The sequence below is a fragment of the Megalops cyprinoides genome, chromosome 14 (genome assembly GCF_013368585.1).
Source record: "Megalops cyprinoides isolate fMegCyp1 chromosome 14, fMegCyp1.pri, whole genome shotgun sequence".
NCBI lineage: Eukaryota > Metazoa > Chordata > Actinopteri > Elopiformes > Megalopidae > Megalops > Megalops cyprinoides.
Genome location: NC_050596.1, coordinates 2,575,001 through 2,596,144, shown reverse-complemented (window position 1 = coordinate 2,596,144; position 21,144 = coordinate 2,575,001). Strand labels below are relative to the sequence as shown.

At 41.6% G+C, this 21,144-nt stretch overlaps 1 protein-coding gene across 2 annotated transcripts in view; it reads left to right on the top strand.

Annotated features, from left to right (window-relative positions):
* Positions 1–21,144, top strand: part of LOC118789124 (cholecystokinin receptor) — a 37,424-nt gene that overhangs the window by 9,716 nt on the left and 6,564 nt on the right. Inside the window, exon 3 of one of the 2 annotated variants that reach the window (XM_036545446.1) lies at positions 16,599–16,847. The exons of the other annotated variant lie outside the window; for it this stretch is intronic. Within the exon in view, the coding sequence (XP_036401339.1) occupies positions 16,599–16,847 (249 nt within the window). The remainder of the gene's footprint in view (positions 1–16,598; positions 16,848–21,144) is intronic. 2 annotated transcript variants of the gene reach the window in all.

Here is a 21,144-nt window from a genome sequence, read left to right as displayed (position 1 = left end):
AGTCAGCTGTTTTTACAGATGCTTGTCGCCCTTGTCAGTTGCTGTGGATGACGCAGGTGTGGTAACTATCACAGACCTGCTCAGTCACTCTCTGGAGGATTTGTACAAGTGCCCATTATCTAAGGATGTATTTCAAGGTTATCTGAAGCCCCAAGAGCACTTGCACAATTTTTTTCTTCTTGTTGATTTTTAGTCTCTCATTAATAATACATTGTTTCCCAGATGGTGGCCTCAAATGACTTTTATGATCTGTGAAAAACAGTTTTATCAGAAGTATGCCTTACTTGTGTGCATTAATATTTGCGATGTTAAATGATGTTTACCATTTGCTGCTGCAGGTTCTTGATTTATTGTTTTCAGAAAAAAAAAAGCTTTTGGAAGATGTGATGGTGTAGTTCAATTGCATTTTATTTTTCAGTGTTGTCCATCACTGCTTGCTCTACTGTAATGTGAGGATTGTGCACTGATTAAGACTTCAGGGGAACAAGCTGAGACCGCAGAATGGACAGATGAGGGGCTCCTTACTGTGGCGCTGAAGGCTGTAATAGCTGTCTTTCAGCTGTGAAATAGAACAAATTAAATTAGGAGATATTAATCCGGGGTGGGGGGAGTCCAAGGAAATCAATTCTGTAGAGACAATGAAAAGGCCTTGATTTGTCCAGTACTTCACACAACAAGGACAAAGGAATTATAGTCATTTCCTTTTCCTGTGGGCCCCCTCAGTTTCCTCCATTCTCTTTGAATAAGACTGTCCCCACAGGATAATTATTTTACAGACAAAGATAAAACCATCCTCAACTTTCATGCAAGCATTAAGTGCAAAACACCTCTACTTATCAAAGAGATGATTCAGTTTTAGAAACAGATTAAATGATTCACCCATACAATGCTGGCTATGAAAATGTTTTACAAAGGTCCTGATCAGATTGCCTTGGTCATAGACTGTTTCTTTACATCTGATTATAGATAGATAGATAGATTTCTTACACAATGCCTTCTGTCCCCTCCAAACATTCCAGGTTAAATAATCATTACAGGTATGTGTGGACTTGGACTACACTGCAACCATATTAAAGGAATTTTGGAATAATTTTGGAAACAAAAGTATTCAACAGGAAGTTTAGTTCTCTAGAAGTAAATTAGGCCTCAATGGCTTATTACAGAGAGAAATTTTGGGATTTGATAATTTTGTGCACATTAAAGTATTGCATGCTTCATGGCTTTAACTCTTTAAGATTACATTACAAGCATTTTTAAAAAATGAATGAGGAGCCATTATTAACAGCATGCTTGTGCAGTTTTCATATAGTGAATGCAGATAACGGTTGATGTAGTGCCAAGCTTTTCTTTTCAGTTGGCTGAACCAGGTCTGCATTTCAGTCAATAAAACACTGCCCTCCAACACCCTTAAGAATCTCAAACCCTAGGTTGCTAATGTCAAGATACATGTTTGCATCGTGATGGTAAATCCACTTGGACAACAAACAAACATGCCTCTATTGTGCTGTACTCAGCTGGACTCTTCCTTCCTCTTGTATGAATGATAAAAGGATGCATTATGACAGGACTTGCTCAAACAGTCAGGCAGTGTTGCATGTCTCACATGCTCTCAGAGGAAGAGCTGGTGACTTGGTTGAACTACTGGACCTTTGAGGAGCCTCAGAGAGCCTTGATTTCAGCACTGAGTTTAGCGGTCAGGCCTGTAGTCAGTGTGGAGGCCTCCCAGCATCCCCTGCTCCATGCTGGAGCTGAAAGTGCACTCATGCAGCTCTAATATATCACACCCCATTGTTGCCAGCAGCAGCAGCTCCCAAGCGAGCTCAGAAGGACTGCCAACCAATTAGGCATTGGACTGGGTGACTTAGCTGAGCCTAGCTGGGGTTCGGACTGGGACATGTCCAGATTCTTTAATTTATTTATTTTTATTTATTTATTTATTTATTAAATTTATTTATATCGGGGACCATGTACAAAATATATTAACCTCAAAAAGAGGAAAGATGCTGTGTACCAGATTTAGCTACTAACTAATTTCCATCTGCAGTCCCTGGGCAGGTGAAGGAAACAATAAAACACAAAACAAAACCTAACCTAGTCCTTCCCTATCTGGACTTCACTCCACAGCCACAGAGCAAAAGCAGATCAGTATCTATAGCCGTTTTCGCACATAAATGGCAGACAAATGTCTGGAGAATCGAGTCCGGAAATTGGTCGGAGCAGAGCCATATAGAGAGTTATGACACTGATTGATCTCGCGGTTCATGTGGTTCATGTGTACCTCAATAGTTCCAAACAATCCCCGCGCTGTCAAGTTCTATGAGACAGGCAGCAGCGGGTTCGTTATTGAGCGGTAAATATTAAAATATGTGAAAATATAAAATTATTAGAAAAAATAATTTGTAGTTTTATATTTATATTTACTCTGCATAAATTACTGTCAATTTCATATATGAAGTGGCGGAGTGACAACTTAATCAGTGTATCATTTGCTTATACCAGTTTTGGTTTTGGAGGGAAAGAGTTAATTCATGTTAGCTGACATTATGTTAGCAGCGTATTGGATAACGCTAGATCGTGTAGTATCCTAGTCGGATTGTAATTATTTCTGGCACAGATCTACCTTCCTTCACACTGTTAAATGATTTTAGCCATGCACTACACATCAACTGTTATTGTGTTCGTGAAATTAACCGGCATGTACACCACTTACCTGTACTGTCAAAAGATCTGTCAAACAGTTGATGTAGGAATGTGTTAGCAAGTACATTCAAGAAACATGCTACATCCCAGTTTGTGAGACCGCAATAAAAACGGGAGGCTGACACAAATGTAGGTTTTCAATGACCACTCATTTATTAAACGGTTTATTAAATGGTTTACCACAACACACGAGTAATAGGCAGATTTGACCATACACTCCTTACTACTGCCACAACCTGAAGAATAAGGGATATTGTGAAGAAATTAAACTAAAAAAATTCAAAATCCTCTTCACTACAAAACTTAATTTAGAAAAAGCATTGAGAAGAACAGCAGAGAAGGAACTGAAACCTGAGACAATATCAAATGCAACATTAAATAAAATCATTATGATTACAAAGAAATGATGTCATTAGTGGAAATTAGTATCTACTTTCAATCAATTCAGCTGACATACAATGTAGGAGGCAGCGTATTATGCTGGAAGCTGGGGTGTTAGGGTAGGTGTCAGGTATCTGAGGTCAGGGTCATCATGCCTCGCTCCTGAAAAGGCTCATTCAAAGGGACCTGAAACAAATACAAAAGACCTGCAACGTAATCATAGACTTAGACATAGACACAGACAAAGGAGAATGGAGGGAGAGAACACAGCAGATAACAGGACAACACATTCACAAACATTATGCATTAAGTCATTACCACAAAGTAAGTGTAAGTCATTATCACAAAGTACCCATACACTGCTACCACCCAGTGCATTGGGGTTCAGGGGGGCACCACATCTCATATCTTATTAACACAACTTTGGAGGCAAAATGGACAGTTACTTAAAATTACAGAGGAGATGGAGAGACACAGACACATACACACACACATCATCCTCTATGAGTGTCTTGAAGCACAATGAAGGGTCCTGAACCATGCGAAGCTAGGTGTTATTGATGTGGGTCACACTGATTGGTTGTTGTTGCAGCTGCAGGGAGTTGTAGGGTGTCATTATCTTCTTTCCTGTCAAATAGGATGGTCAAGATGTACCCTTCCTTTTGAAGGAGAATCAAAAGGAAGCATCGAAGCACCTTTTCTAAGCACTTATACAATTCAACTAGCTCTTATCATGGCTGGCACTTAGATACTCTGGGACATTTCATTCCCATAGGAACCTTCCAAGGCAAAAATGACTATTCAAGTGTAGCCCTGGCCTCTCACCTTATCTAAGTCAGGGAGACTGTAGCAGATAAGAAGAGGTTGTCACCCGCACACTGTGGTTTGCACTACTGTCTGACAGCAATGGCTACATCTAACATTTTATAGACAAATTGTCATACCATTGTTGGCTGTGCAGCATTTGGATGCAGTAATCGATCTGAGGAGGGCATACGGATGTATGGCTTCCCAAAGGACATGGAGCGAAGGAAGAGATGGTTGGCTATGGTCAGCAGAAGTAGCCTGACCATAGCAAAAGATTATAACAGCAGAAAACTGTGTCAGGTAAGTTGTGTTTACACAGGTGAAACGGACAAGTTCCTTATGGTGAAAATTTCAAAGGGTTTCATGATTTTAAATGTGGAGCACAATGAAATTCCAACAACCATTATGAAGATTATGTATGTCTGGATTATGTGTGGAACCTGAACTTGGAAAACCTCTCTGCAGGAACATTTTGAGGAGGATCAGTTCGTCAGGGCAAAAACAGGTCAACTGAAACTGAGGGCTGATGCTGTTCTGACTCTTTTTGTAATATTTCCCCATGTCATGTCTACACCATATCTAAAAGTTTGTTCTCCCTATAAAAGTCCCATGAAAATATCCACGGCAGAATCAATCAATTCAAAACCAATTCAAGTGTGTCCCCCTTCATTGTGATCACAGCCTCCAGTGTTTGAGTCATAGAATGTACCACATTTTTTAGTATAGAAGGCCCAATCTGTTCTTCACATAGTACTGAACATTCGTTATGGTCCCCTTAGTTTGGAGAGGTCTGAAGCTGACATATCCATGACACTTTTGTGAGAAAGACAATTCAAAAAAAGACATTCAAATATGTTGACCACTGGGGAGAACCAACTTTTTAGACACTGTGTAGCCTACTCTTCTACCATATAACATCATCAACAACAAAGCCTTACTGTTATTACAGAGATTGAGGGACAAATTGAGGGCAGAGAAAGCACCACTGTTGAGGTCATTGAGAGGGACAGGGAGGATGTAGTGCCAGGAGCCAGTCAGCCAGTGAGGAACCAGCCATAATTCACCTGATGGAAGAATTGAAAATTGAAAAAGAAATGAGAAAAAGAGCAGAAAGAGCACTCAAACAGCAAAAAAGAGTAAATGCAACATTAAGAAAGAAAAATTTTTGATTCAGAGGAAATTGGCAAGAATTTTTACAACAGGCCAAATTAAAGCAATTGGACAAAAGAATAAAAGAGGGATACGGTGGGGAAAGGAAACCATTAAAAAAGCTATCCAAATCCACTTCATGGCAGGTACAACTGGCTACAAAACACTCCAGTACATGCACATCCCCTTATCAGATATTAGAACGCTATGAAGGTGGATGCAACATATTAAACTGGAGTCTAGAATACTGGGAAAGGTATTTGAAATGCTTAAACTAAAAACAGTGGTGCTCAGTAATATGGAAAGGAGAGTGTGTACTCACTGTGGATGAGATGGCCATCACCCCAAGTGTGGAGCTGCACACAGGCACGGGGAGGCTCTATGGGGATATCACACTGCCTGGACATGGAGGAGCTGCATCACATGCTTGCATCTTCATGTTGGCAGGAATCACCACACGGTGGAAGCGGGTTGTGGCCTACCACTTCAGTGGTAACTCCACTGATGGGGCAGTATACCGATCGATCATCCTCAGCATCATAGGAAGAGCAGCCTCTGTTGGGCTTCATGTAATGAATGTCACAACGGATATGGGGAGCCCTAACAGAGCAATGTGGAAGTCCTTTAAAGTGGACTACAACCACACATCCATTCCACATCCAGTCCACCACACAGAAAGGCTGTACTTCATGCCTGATGTACCACATCTGGTAAAAAACCTGAAAAGTGCCCTGGCCCGTGGGCTGACTTTCTTGATTCCACCAGATGTGGTTGAAAAGGAGAAGCTTCCCTCCAACGAAGTCTCCATTGGCCCACTGGAGGATCTGGTGGCATTTCAAGAGGGCATGGATTTGAAATTGGACCCAAACCTGTCCAGAGCCACACTTCAGCCCAGCCACTTTGAAAAGATGAAGGTGAGCACAGCAATGAATGTGTTTAGCAAGGCAACAAGTGCTGGCCTGAGGTACCTGGTGGAGATGGAATGATGTCCCCAATCATATGTCACCACATCATGGTTTCTGCAACAAGCTGACCACTGGTTTGAACTGATGTCCTCATGACAGCCCTGAGCAAATTCAGACCAGAAGAACATCAGAAGGCCATCAACGTCCTGCAGGGGACAATCCATCTATTTCGTGGCCTGAGGATTGGTCGTCAGGAGGGATGGAAGCCAGTTCAAAGTGGTGTGGTGATGGCTACAACAACAATGGTGGACATCCAGGAAGATATGCTCAGCCAGGGGCACAAGTTTGTGCTACCTAGCAGATTTACCCAAGACTGCCTGAAAAACACCTTCAGCTGTATCCGACAGAAATCCTGTGCCAACTCCACTGGAATTCAGTTATGCACTGCGTGCCATCACAGTTGGACAGTTCCTGTCGACAGTGCAAACTGGAAGCTATCAGGAGGATAACGCTGACCATTTAGCAGACTTTCTGGAAAGAAACAGAACCTTCCGGTAGCCCTGGTGTGAGGGTAGAGGAGTTGATGGAGTCAGGAACTCACCAAAACTGAAACCTGTGTGTTATACCATCTAGCTGGTTACATTGTCAGGAAGGTCATCACCAACTCCACCATAAGAAGCACCACAGAGAATACTAACAAAGAATGTAGTATTTTACTATAACTAAAAGAATTCAAGAGCGGTGCACTTTGCCAACCGTCAGATGAGGCCTTTGACCTAATCTGCAAAGTTGAGCAGCTGTTCTGGGCGAGGACAACTGCTTCCCTCATGGAGCTCCCCAATGTTGTGGCACTTCTGGAAAGAGAGGCCATGCTCCTAGACAGCAGACTTCCCTCATGCCATAATCTGAAAAAAAAATTACTACTAGGTACATCAGGCTGAGATTACAAATAGAAATGAAATGCATCAGAGCTGCAAGGAGGGAAAAGAAAATGGCCACAGGGCACCTCGGCAGCAAGAGCCAGAGCAGAAAGGCAATGAAAACCAACATCTGTTTGGGTTCTTCTGCACCCACGCCTCCTACAACCAAGCCACTACCAAGCACCTTGCTTGTTGCCATGGATGTACTTGATCTGTCCATTCCTAGCATGACTGCCAGTTGATCATCAGGCTATGCTCTGCCCACCTTGTCATCTGAAATTGACATCACAAATACAACTGATTAGAGTTTTGTGTATGAACTTTTGATTGCTACATTTAATGCCTACTGTATAATGATTGCCTCAATTCTAAGTATGCTCTTATTCTTTAACATATTCTTATTTGCTAAATTACTTCCAATGCCTTTAATCTAATGCTTCTGTCTTTGATCATTAACTTTGTTTATAAAAAACATATATATTTCATGGATTGAACCATGAGGATGACTATATCCATCATGGTCCTTCTGTACCTGCGCCTCCTACAATCAAGCCAATACCAAGCAGATTGCTTATTGCCATGGATGTGGCCTCCTCCATCTGAAATTGCATAAATACATCTTAGAGTGTATTAAGGTGCAAATTACTTTCAAAAAAATAACAATACTAAGTGTATAAAACGCAACAACCATTTGTCTCACCTGCTGCCTTTATCGTGTGACGATCACTACAACCTAATTGGCAAACACCAGATGACAAGAAAATGTCTTTAATCAAGAAAAAACTTTCACCTTTCCTCATAGTTTGTCTACCCGTATCTTCAAATGGTGTTGCATTCACTGTGATCAGGTGAGGAGCCCCGCTTCAGTGGTATACACAATTTCAGAAGTGGAAATTTACTAAAACTCCGAGTTCACTATGCATGTACTTTTCATGCCCTGATCACAAGCTCAAATTTCCTGACCATGAGCTTACACTAATGATTTGATGGCCGCATAAACCTAGCGAGCTAGCTAACTAGCTAATATCAGGTTGGCCATTTATTGTGAAGCATAAATCTTACTCAGGTGTATTAATGTGGTACCACTGCAGCAAACTGTCATAATTCCCTTGATAATTTAACAGGTAAAGTTACCATACATCAGTCAGTAAAAGTGAATGCTACTGCCACGGTTCAGTATGAAAACTATTATGATAAATGCTAACGGTTACTGTTAAGCACAAAAATACAACAATATGTATTACATGAGCTCTATCACTGATGAATAATACACTGAAAGATTATTAAAAAATGTACTTAGTGTACCGATTTACTGCCGAGGTTGTTTGGCATGCAATGTGCTTCAACCGCTTTCCACATCAATGTTTGGAACTATTGACAGTCCCCGTAACCCGGAAGCTGGCCAGAAGTGACTTCGCTTTTCTTTACAACGGTGTCCTATGGGAGTGTCGGCACTTTGTTTTCTCTACCGCTCTAGGCCAGAGTTGCCCTTTCACACATGTAGCACATAACAGGAGATTGTCCGTGTCAGACACGTTCTCACCTATTGGAAATACTCCGGTTGGTTTAAGCGCAGGGCGGCGCCTGCGTAGAGCGTGCAGGAGACAAGACATGACACAAAAAGTATGCTGCAGAAATCACAGTGGCTGTATTCGGAACCGCCTATTGCATACTGTGTACCACACAAGTATGTAGGCTACTGTATACTGCATGCTATTTTTCAGTGTAGTACCCAGTATGCGACCATTAATGATTACATTTGTAGTAGCCTATGTTACATTGTCGTGTGAAATCATTTCAAGTTTAGAAACGTCCGGATTTAGATTTTCATGTGGTATTTCCAGTTAGATGCCACTTCCATTCTCAGGAGTGAAAAGTATTGACAAGTTCACGAAAAGTATTCTAGAGTTGAAGTATTTCAGATTTTTTCTTCAATGTCTTACTTTTCGGTGGTACAGGCACATAATGTGGCACAGAGGAGGAGAAGGCGAACATAGCGATTGTACTTTTGGGTAGCCTATAAAATATCACACATAGCCATCCAAATGGTGCTACTGGTACACATAATTTAGTATTAATTATTAGGGGTGCAGCGGATCACAAAACACACGGTTCGGATTGTATCATGGTTTCTGAGTCACGGATCGAATCATTTTTCGGATCAGCGGAAAAAAGGAGACAAATATAACTTTGCTTTCACATTTATAACTTAAAGAACACTTAAAGCAAGGAACTTTTGCCCATGGTCTTAAATGAAAACAACATTCAAGATGTCCAATAAAAACCTTAAAAATAAAATATTTAATAATTCAGTTGTTGAGCCGGCCTTGTGTCTACTGTATCCGAAATCGCTCCCTATTCACTATACAGGGCATATAGATACATTTTACACTTGATCGTTGGACTTAACTGCCAGCTAGCTATCTAACGTTTAGTTTTCACCTAATTTTGAACAGATGAAGCTGGGTGCTAGTTCTTTATGTTAGCTGATGATAGCTAGATAGGTAGCGGTATTAGCAGGTTAATGTAAGTTGCAATTAGCTAGTCACTTAGCTAGTTAGACACAAAGATGTTCATACAAATGTTGGAATAAACTTTCAAACATAAAACTATATCCAGAAAATTATTAATCTATTGTAAGACTGAGTGAGTGAACAAGTGAGCGATTTCAGAAGCAGCCTTCGTCTTCGCAATGCTTCTGCTAAGTAAGCTTGCTGGTTTTTTAAAAATGGTGTTTGTATCTTTCACTGCAGCTCTGCATCAAGATTTAGGGAACTATTACTTTAAAAAGTAACAGCGCAGTAAAACTGTATTTCACACTATTATGGTTAAACTTTGGCAATTAATCCGCTGTTCACATGTGTGCCGAACCATGGTGGTGAAGGGAGGGGGGGGGGGGGGGGGGGGTCTGCATGGATCAAGGATCAACTACGGTCCGTTAGGCCACTATTAATTATTACATTATTACATTTATTGTAACAGGAAGGTAAGTTTTTGTTGTTCGCTACGTAATGTTAGGTCACCAGTTCACCTATCTCACTATGTTTATCACTATTAGCTACAGGTTAGCTAGATACTAACCAGATAATTAATAACATTGGTTAGTAGTTTGTCATCGTAAGAGACAAGTTTGGCAATATAGCTATAGCTAACTATCTCTTTAACGATCGTTGGATTCGAAATAACATGTATTTGGACGTATCCGCAATGTCAACGAAAGAGTGGAAAGAAATACACAGGCAAGCAGAAGAGAGCGCGAAGCAGATGTTTGTATTCTTCTGGGCTAATCCGAATACTCATACTTCCATACCATATAGTACGCAAAAAGCAGTACGTCACAATCCGTTGGTTAGGGTTAGGGTTGTTGGGGTTGGGGAGTCCGAATACCACTAGGCATTTAATAGTAGTCGAACGGTACCCGGATGACCTACTACATCCGAAGTATGTGAATGTACTACACTAAGCTAACAAGTCAATTGGCTGGTTATGTAATGTTAGGTTTTCGTTTCACCTCAGGTTGACAGTCAGCTAAGTAAAGCAGACTGATTTTTAAATCATGTAAACATTTAAACATCCGGGTCAAAGGACAGGTAAGATGGCGACGGGGTACGTCCGAATTGTGTTCTTACTACTCTTTCGCATACTCAATAGTACGTACTACAGTAACGGTCGGGTAGTACGTTCTTAACCGACGTTAGTGCATACTGAGTATTCGGATGCAGCCCTTGTTTCGTGCCAGTCGCATGATATAAACGTCATTACCATGCCCACTCGCTCGCTGTGAATTCTCCGGCAAATTACCTGCTCTATTCACACATGGGCTCACTCCGACATGAGACAGATTTGTACTAGGGAGCTGGCAGAACAAAGTCCGTCTCCAGTCCGACTGATTCGGACGTTTGCGTTCTCACAGATAGCTCCTCCGGCTAATGGCTAGATAAGTTCCGGCTTTCAGTGCATGTCTGAAAGGGGCTTATGGCTGCAGAGAGCAGACCAGCCACAGAGGGTTCAGAGGTGTTTGCTTTGGTAATAGAGTGTGGAGTGGGGAGATGTCATGAAATGTTAAAGAAAACTACATTTCTGAAAGCAAGTGCAATGCGTCTCTGTCTGCTCATTTTAAACTAAATTGTAGTAAGTCTATCAGGATAAAATCTTTACTTTGAGCACATACAGTACTACTGTCTAATATTTATTAGAATAGATTATAATTGTCAGATAATGGACCCATTTGTTGTTCAGTAAGTTAATTGTAAGTACTTTGTTGGATATTCTCATTACAATTACAATTACAATTTGGCATTTCGCAGACACTTTTAAACCAAAGTGACTTACAATTAGTGCATTAATCAGGTTTAGCTGACTTCCTCATAGGCAAAAGATTGCAGTAGGAATGCAAATTAATTATTTACAGTACCATGCTCCTGTATATCCTGCAACAATAAAACAGAAATCTGCAAACAAAACCTGCAACATAGAGATAAGATTTTTTTTTTCAAGAAACCTAACAGAAAGGTTACACGATAGGGGACAGGTGGATTCTGAAAAGGTGGGTTTTCAGGCTCCTGCGGAAGATGGCGAGTGATTCCACCGTTCTGATTGGGTGAGGAAGGTCATTCCACCACCGTGGTACAACGGCAGGAAAAAGACGTGGCTGAGTGGAACGGCTGTCAGGTTCCCGAAGTGAGGGGACCGCCAGCTGCCCAGAGAAGGTTGAGTGGAGAGATCTGGTTGGAGTGTATGTGTAGCAGAGCTGAAGCGATTACCTCGTGTGAGTCCTGCGTAAAGCCTTAGGTAGCGGGTAGCAGGTAGTAGGCAAGTAGCGTTGTTGTCGACAGGCTAAGGGCAATTTGCCTTTAGGTCAACTGGCAACGATGCTGGCTTTAAGGGGTTGGCAGCGAGCAGTGAGAACCTCGGTTCGAAACTCGCTCGCTCGCTGACCCACACCCATTACATTGGTGCCGTGATTCGGATCACTGGCTAAAGCACAGCTTGGCTGCCAGTGGTCGCTGAGGAGTCAGAAGAGGTCAAAAGGGGGGTGACTGTAGCAGAGCTGAAGTAATAGCTCGTATGAGTCCAGTGTAAAAAGCTGTAGGTAGCGGGTAGCAGGTAGCCGAGTGGTTGCAGCAGCTACGTCACTCCCCCGAGACCTGGTTAAGTAGCGTTGTTGCCGATGGGCTAAGGGCAATTTGCCTTTAGCTCAACTGGCAACGACACTGGCCGCAAGGGGTTGGCAGCGAGCAGTGAGAACCTCGGTTCGAAACTCACTCACTCGCCGACCCACATAACACCATATAATTAAACACAACGCAGTAAGATACCACCCGTTACATATGGAGTGATCAGAGGCTGAAGGTAGGATGGGGCAGAGCCTCTTGTGGCCTGGTAAGCCAGCACCAGTGTCTTAAACTGGATGCGGGCTGCTACCGGAAGCCAGTGAAGTGCATTGAGCAGCGGAGTGACAATGTAACATACTACAAATGTAATCTTTAATGGTCGCATACTGGGTACTACACTGAAAAATAGCATGCAGTATACAGTATATACTTGTATAGTAAGCAGTACACAGTATGCAGTATGCGGTTTCGAATACAGCCACTGCGCTTTCTGCAGCGTACTTTTTGCGTCATGTCCTGTCTCCTGCATGCTCTACCCAGATGCCACCCCTTGCCTAAACCAAACGGAGTATTTCCAATAGGTGAGAACGTGTCTGACACGGACAATTTCCTGTTGTGTGCTACATGTGTGAAAAGGCAACTCTGGACAATGTCCAGACCTGATTCTCCAGACAATGTCCGGAGTTCATACATGAAAACGGTTCAATATAACGGGTCTTCCAGCTAACTATTTGCAGAATGTAATGGCTGTCACCTGACTTTATATACCTGTCAAGAGAAGGGAAACAAAAACATTAAATGTAGCACATAGCGTGCTAGATGGTGCTCTGCACTCTGGACCCACCCCATCGCTAGTGGAACAACAAGGCCCCTTTTCCACTAATGATGCTAGGGGCGGGGCCGCCAAGCTCAGCCTGAACTCAAGATGCGTGCCTTTGTGACTGAGTCACTCACAACTCTCTCGATGTGCTCATTTTCCTGGAGCTGTAAAGGCACATCCAGTTCCTGTGAGTCTGTAGGCCATAGTGGGCCTGTTACATGCTGCTGATGCTCACAGACCCTTTCAGTGGTGAGAACTCAATTGAAAGAGCAAGGCATTCTTTTCACTCAGTTCCAAAATGTGAAACATTAGTCAAATGGTGTCAATTCTTTCAGTTCCTATTGGTTGTAATAGTCATAGTAGAGGAGGTCTCTAAAACTATTACCGTCTTGAATTTTGCACAGTTTATTCTTTGTTCATAAGACAAATGCAGTATATGTATTTGTATGTGTGTATCAGGGGGCAGCATTCTCAATAAAAGTGCTCACATGAGCAAACATTATGGTAATCACAGCTCCTTGTTTTTACCTCAGTCCAGGGGTCACATTTATACAGTGCCAATACTGGCTTTTGTACAATGTTAACAGTAATAACAGGATGTGGAAGCAGTATCCCTGTTGGCTCAGTCTCAATGAAATCAGGAGGCTTTAATCTGGGGCAGTCTCAGCTTTAGGAAACACATTGTGTAAGCCGCCACTGACAGTAAATATGTCTTTGTTCTCTAGTGCAGTGTTTCTCAATCCTACTCCTGAAGCCCCCCTGTCCTGCATATCTTCAGTCTATCCTTGCTCCAAACACACCTGATTGAAATGATTAACATGCTCTTGATTAAACCAGGTGAACTCAACTAATCAAAAGTGACTGCTGAGTTCAGTCAGGTAGGTAGAGCAGGGAAAGATGGAAAACGTGCAGTGCAGGGGGGCCACAGGAGCAGGATTGAGAAACAGTGCTCTAGTGGATGAGGAAACCGTGTAGTTTAAATTAGCTTCATTAATATCCTGTATCTATGAAGCAGGCATCCCTTAGCCATAGCACAAGTGACATGCCATTCATCTGGAAAGCTGGGGATATTTAATGAAGCAATTGAGGTCAGGCACGGTGATTCTACACATGACAGCAGCACTCTCCTCAGGATTTGAGCTTGCAACCCTCGGTTAAAGTATCCAGTTTGCTAACCGCCACAACGTGCTTATGCCCAAAGATGATGACTCTGCTTTTTGCAATGAAGGTGATGAGCGTTCCCAGAGGACCTCAGACATGACAGAACACCACCACCACAATGGACATTTCAGTATTCAATCTAAAGAATCATTTTAAGAAGAAAGTGTGTGGGTTTGGTAATTCATAATCTGTAGCCATCTGTGCAAATTGAGTCAAATTTAGATTTCACTTCTCGTGTAGGGCGATGACCCATTTAAATGAATTGGTCTCTGATGTGGAAATACTGTGTGCTGTGAGAAAGGCCAGTTGCTTTCCAATTAATTGTACGATCCTAGTATGACTGCCCTCGGTGTTCTGAATTTTCTGCTTTGTGCTCTTAGAAGGAGATGATGCTGTGATGCAGGATACAGAATAAAAGAAGGTTTTCCATTTGCAAACTTAAATAGTCTTGGACCCTTACCATGTTGATAGTGGGAATCAAAAATCAACTGTTTGGTCAATAGTAATTCAATAATGCTTAAATAATATCGATTAAGCGTGACTCACATTAATGTGGTTTTCTGGCTATCACCAGATTGAGAGCGGCCTGTATTAAGTGGATTTAAAAAGTGCTGATGTTTTGGTATAAGATGATGCCATTGCAAACTGCTGATGATGAGATCTCTGCAGAGATAGCTAGCCCATCTTATTGTACATTCTTAGCCTCTATGAGGCAGAGGCTGTTCCAAGCTTTTTAGAAGTAACAGGTGTATATTTGCTTTTACTTTATTGCACAATGAAATTACTATTGTAATACATTGAACTCATTCTTGTAATGTGCATTTTGACCACTTAACAGAGAGCAGCTACAGGAGCAGAGTCATTCTATAATAAATAATTTCCATCCATGCAAATGTTACCCCTGCGGGTAGATGCAAAAGATAGATTAAAGGCAGAGTAGAAATGTCCTTATCCCTTACCTGAATGCACTGTCTGATCCAACAGGTTTTGACCTCCATATTCCTTCCTCTGCTGAAGAAGCCTTGTAACCTTCACCTCAGATTTATCAGTCAAAGTTCGGTTAGCATCAGTTGTTTTCTCCTGAGTTCTCATATTTCAGATGGCCATCGATGACTCTCCAAAATCATTCAGAAGGATGCTGGAAAACATGCCATGTATTCATTTGAAATAGCAGGTCCAAGGAAAATTAGTTTCCACTCTCCCAGCATCCTCTGATTTATAGTCTCGTGCCTGTGTACTACCACTGTTGGCACATCCCAGCTACGTTGATATGAGGTTTGCATTTTGCACTTGGCTGCAAGGTGAAGGCTAAATTATTCAATCACTCCAACTGTTTTATAGGTTCATTAGCAATGCAATGTTTAACTGAAACCCTCATCTTTTCACAGGCAGATGATCTAATCTGATCCCTACCCATATCCATGCCTGAGGCTGTTCAAAATTTCAAATCTAGATTTTAGACATGTATTCACAACTGCTCAAGCCAGGGACTCACTAAAAATAATGTGTACATAAAAATAACATAAAATACTATTGGCCACACGTCTGAGAAAGCAACAATGCCCTCTTTCTTTCATTCTTTTCTCATGTCTCTGCCTTTCTGTCTGTGCTTCTGTCTGCCTCTTTCCTCTTCCACCTCACTCTAGAGGTCCTGGTAGTTATTTCATAAAAGCCCCTTCCCCACCCCCAATGAGTCAGTAGTGACCTCCAGTGAAGGATCCTTCATGGGGAAATTGCTTCTGTAAGTATTTCTGGGCGGTAGGATACAAAGGTACTAAGAGAGTGTTCTTTCAGCTGTACAGAGAACATTTTCCAGTGGATTGTGGTCACATCCCAAGGTTGCCTCAAGTGTTTGTGTCAGGAACGGGGATCGGGACACAAGCGCGGACCACCGGGTAAACGTAGCCAAGCGTTTAATTACAATCAGCAGGCAGTTCGTCGTACAGGGACAGGCAAGGTTCAGAAACACGGGGAAGCAGTCCGGGGGCAGATCCAGGATCGGAAGTCGGGGCGGGCAGAGTCGGTAACCAGGCGGGCGAAGAGAGTCAAACAGGACGAAGTCGGCGGGCGAAGGACGAAGTCGGGAGACAGGCAGGTTTCGGCAAACAGCAAACAGAGAGCAGGTTACTAAAGCGGGGACGAGACAGGAAGAAACTTACTGTAACGAACTAGCAACGAGACAGAGACACGAAGGGAAGATATAGGGCTGGGGTAACGAGGAGATGGGAAGCAGGTGAGCAGGCAGGCAGGTGCAGGCAATGAGGGAATAATTTGCAAAGCGAAACTATCTATCAGTACTATCTTTCATATGGTGGCTGTTACGAGAATAGAGATAGTGGTCAGATTTAAACTTGAAAGTTGAACATGTGCTTTATAAAATGAACAGTCAGGAAAAATTTCAAGGTAAGGTGGAAACGATCATGGAGGAGTATGATGCTGATTAAGAAGGATATCTTGTGTTGATGTTACGAAGACATCAGTATTCAGCATGAACAGAATACAAATCAGTTTGGATCCGATAATGTTTTGTTTTGTCTTGAGTGTTTTTCCTGTGTTTGAAACTAGACTTTTGTAAGGACTATTAAATAAAGATGTTGAAAGTCAGTCCCCATCACTCTAGCTGTCTCTCGCTGTTTCTCAGAGGTGGACTCAGTTCGGATCCTGCTGTACTCGCTCATCTTCCTGCTCAGCATTTTCGGGAATCTGCTGATCATTGTGGTGCTGATCTCCAACAAGCGCATGCGCACCGTCACCAACTGCTTCCTGCTGTCGCTGGCTGTCAGTGACCTGATGATGGCCATCTTCTGCATGCCCTTCACCCTCATCCCCAACCTGCTGGAGGACTTCATTTTCGGGGCTCCCATGTGCAAGATCATTGCCTACTTCATGGGTAAGTGGTCATGTGCCTGCTTTGTCACCAAGCGTTGTTGCCTGTTGCTACCTATCAGTGTTGCCTAGGCTTTGCACCGAGGAGTCCAATCTTGACACTTAATGTACTATGTTCAAGCTTTATCTCTAGTCTACCTTCCTCTCTATCTATCCTTTCTGTCCCTACTTAAAAAAAATACAATTAAAAAAAGCACTCTTCACTATTTTAGCACTAAACTCAGTATTTTACTGACCTCTTGTAGTACTTTTTGATAACTACTCAGCATTGTGATGCACTTATTTGGAAGTCACTCTGGGTAAGAGCATCTGCTAAATGACAGAATATAATGTAATGTAATGTACAGTGTGGTCATATGTCAGTCTCAATGAACGTTCCTCATGCAGTGGAACATCAGTGAATGTGACACAAATTCTTGATGAGCATACACTTAGGAAAAAGACCAGTTTAATATTTATTGTACTTGATTTTAAAAAAGTTGGATGATGCTTGGTAGCTGGAGGGTATTTGTGTCTGCCCATACTAGTCCTTGTGGAGACCTTTTGGTGGGTAGTAGAGTCAAGTAGAATTCTGGGATTAATGTTATTCCCTAAATTTAAAGATCAGTAGACATCAATGCCTGTGTAATATGCAACATATTACAAGTGCAGGCAATGTTGTTCAATGTTGTTGTGTCTCACCACCATTCTACATTGATCCAGAGGAGACGCTGGAAGACAATCAATTGAGGTGCATCCAGTATGAGAAATTGATATGCAATCATATGTGACTTTCCTCCATCTTCAGTTTGGTTCTCCTCCTGTGATTTTTAGGTGCTTGCTCAGACAAAGAAATACCACTGCCATGCATTAGCTGGCAGGCGTCAGTCCCAGCCTGGAAATAACAGGATAATAGCTTGTGGAAAAACCATCTTCTTATTGATTGTGTATTGACTAAAGTTGTGAACATCACACCACTGATTCTGATTGTAATCCGTTTAACCCATAACAAAGAATAATTTCTGAATATGCCCTCTGCATTTTTCCCTCTTTTTGTTTTTTCATTGAAAAAAACAGGTATTGATTGGCTTAACAGCTATGGTACACATCCCCGGAAAGGCCAATAGAGTGTTATTACAGCAATGCCATCATCGGGGTGTGATGCAATGTCAAAGCATGGAGACCCTTGCAGTAAGCATTCTGTAGTGAAACAGCAGCATAATGTTGGCATAATGTGACACGATAGCCTCTTGTCTCTGGCTAGTTCTGTCACTCAGGATCTGTGCTTCTCAACATCCTTATGTTGAAACAGGAATAAGTCATTCCCTGTCGGATGATTCTCAGGCGTTCATATTGAATGAGCCAAGTGCGGACATACTGTGTTGCAATACATATGAAAAGGCAGACTTGTCACTTGGGCTGTTTGTCTCCTTAGATGTGCTCAGGATAACTTGGTCCTTTGCATTTCCTGATGGGGCTGTGATCCAAGATTGAGCTGCACATTTGATTTCATGTTCCAGACTGCTGTTTGATTTAGTCCTAGATCAGAGGGAGTGCAACTACCAGCAGTGTATTCTTTCCTTTATTCCCAGCGAGGACACTTTCTTTCATTCATTAATTTAGAAATGTTTGAAATAAGTTCACACAGTTTTACTACACCCCAGACAAGACCATTCGAAATGTGGTCAATAATGGGAGATTGAGTTTTGTTTTAAATTAAGACAGCTCATAATACAGATACAGCAGATCTCTGCAAATATTCTTCTTCAAAAACAGTGGACAGTGTTTTAGTAGTTGATTATTTCATGTGTAAATATTCAATTCTTCACAAATGCAATTACATAATGTGCTATGAAGTGCTCATTGCTGCTTCGCTAGTAGCTGTTATTAAAGCTGGCCTGTAAGCTCGTAATACATAAAGAGTTATGTTTTTAGTTGGATTTACTGAAGGTAGATTGTACTGAAAATAGAATAAGATGTATTTTTACTGAGTAATTAAAATGTGAATGTGAATTTGTATGGTGAAACCTGCTGCACATACATACAATGAATACTTTAGGATTGATAGCACACATGGGCCTAAAATGGAGTATCTGAGCTCATTGGAATTTTAAGCTCTATAAGCAAAAGACAAGACACTTTCATACCAGAAGTGTCTTTGTCTTCTTTTCCTATTTTGGTGGTGAATGACTGAAAAGGATAGAATGTAAGAGAATAAAGATACAATGAGAGAGGATCACTGCCATTGTAACTCCCGCTGAAGTGCCTGTTTTGTGTCAGACTGAAAAAAAAACCTTTCTTAATATTTCAAGCTTCCATGCACTTGAAAGCTGAAGCTCATCTGCCAGCAGACAGTATTTCAAGGTCATGTTAAAAATATGGAATGGAGGAGAGAGAGAGAAGGAGAGGGAGAGTGATAATGTAATTTCACATGATGCTTTCTCCTTCCAACTCAGTGGGGTAAGTTGAGAAGGTCAGGGTAGGCTGCTGAGACACTGAATAAATGTCCAATGCTAATTGCTGACAACCCAAGATTGTCAGCAAGCAGTGTGTGTGCACTCCCCAGGGCTGGCATGCAGTGTGCATGCACTTTTCTGGCCTGGCATGTGGTGCGTGTGCGTTCTTCTGGGCTTACATGCAGTGTGCCTGCATTCTTCTGGGATGGCACGGGGTGTGTGTGCACTCTTCTGGGCTGGCATGCAATGTGTGCATTCTCCAGGGTGAACATGCAGTGTGCATGCACTCTTCTTGGCTGGCATGTGGTGTGTGTGCACTGTTCTGGGCTGGCCCACCATTTATCGTGGCACAAGAGAAGCAGAGGGAAGGCTGATTTCCTCAGTATGAGCTCTAGGCAAGAGCCAATCAGATTAAGAGCCATGGGGCAGTGTTAGCTGTTCAAACATGAAAAGCGTGCAGCAATCTTCCTTTTATGGAAATGCCACACACACACGCACACACACACACACAGACAAACATACATGCATGCACTCACACAGATACATTGTACACTTTGACTATACATTGACTAGAATACAAAAAAACACTCTCTCCACAAAGACGTTGTCCTGAGAAATATTTTTCAATTAGTAATGTTACATGAATTAACATGCTGGTTTCTTCATAATTATAGAAATGTAGTGATTGCTTTTTTGTGTTAAATTGAGGTATATAATTGAATCTCCCTCCTACAGGATGTGGCAGCATAAAGAATAATCATTAAAATATTGTCCTAATTTGATATTTAAAAAGATTCAAAACATTATATAAGAATTTAATAACCAGAGTAATAAGCAGTGTTCCCCCTGATGAAAATGTCACATTATTCTGTTTCCTTATGAATAGCTACATCATTTGATTGTACAGATAATTATATTGTCAGAGAACTAATTTAATGGACAGTTTATAGTTGACTTTCCATTAAGTCATGAGTATGCAAATACTCAGAAAATGAGTAATGTCACAATTGTCGTTGATTCAAGCTGATTTATTTAAGAAAAATTGTCATGAATTCCATATGTAATACTAAATGTCATTTTTTTAATCAAGAAACATTTTAGCAATGGCCAAGGCTGATCAGTAGAGATGATTGATCAATTTCAATTTGTACAAATCATCTCAATTAACAAACAATAATATTGATATAATATCAATTCAAGTGCAACATGAATTTGTCATGCCATTTGTCTGGAGGTCAGAACTCACCTGAGCGTCTCAGAAAGTGTAGTAAGATGATATAAGCTTAAAAAATGTAATGTTATTACCTGTTCATTTATTCTTTAGTAAAACAGTAATAAAACTGTAAAATGAATTAGTGAGTATGGAAAGTTCAGTCTAGGCCATCAATAAAACCAAGGTACTTTTTGAATAAATCTATGAACTTTAATGAAGGTATGCAACTGCTTTATGGAATATCAAGACCTTTGGCCTGCCTGAAGAGGAAGCCTCTTTCTGCAGAGCTCTGTAACATGGCTGGCGATAGCCAGGGAACTGCTTTCCAGCCCTGAGCTATATATATTTTAAAATAATTCAGAGATCAGTTTGTGATCTAATTTCCCTGGCAAAGGCACAGCTGGACACACACTTTCTCTTGGAGAATAAATGAAATAATTTTGTGGCAGGTGAATCTGCACCCCCCACTCCTCTCTCTATCGCAAAGTCTTCTCTCCATCTCTCTCCTCCTTGTTACATCTTCTCAGCATGACTACATTTTCACTTTTGGAAGTCATATTGTTGTTTCCAGTAAGAGCATTGTGGGTCAGTCTGAATGTGTGCAAATAGTTACTGGAGAGCTGCCATCTCTGTTTATTTATCAGTTTCATAGG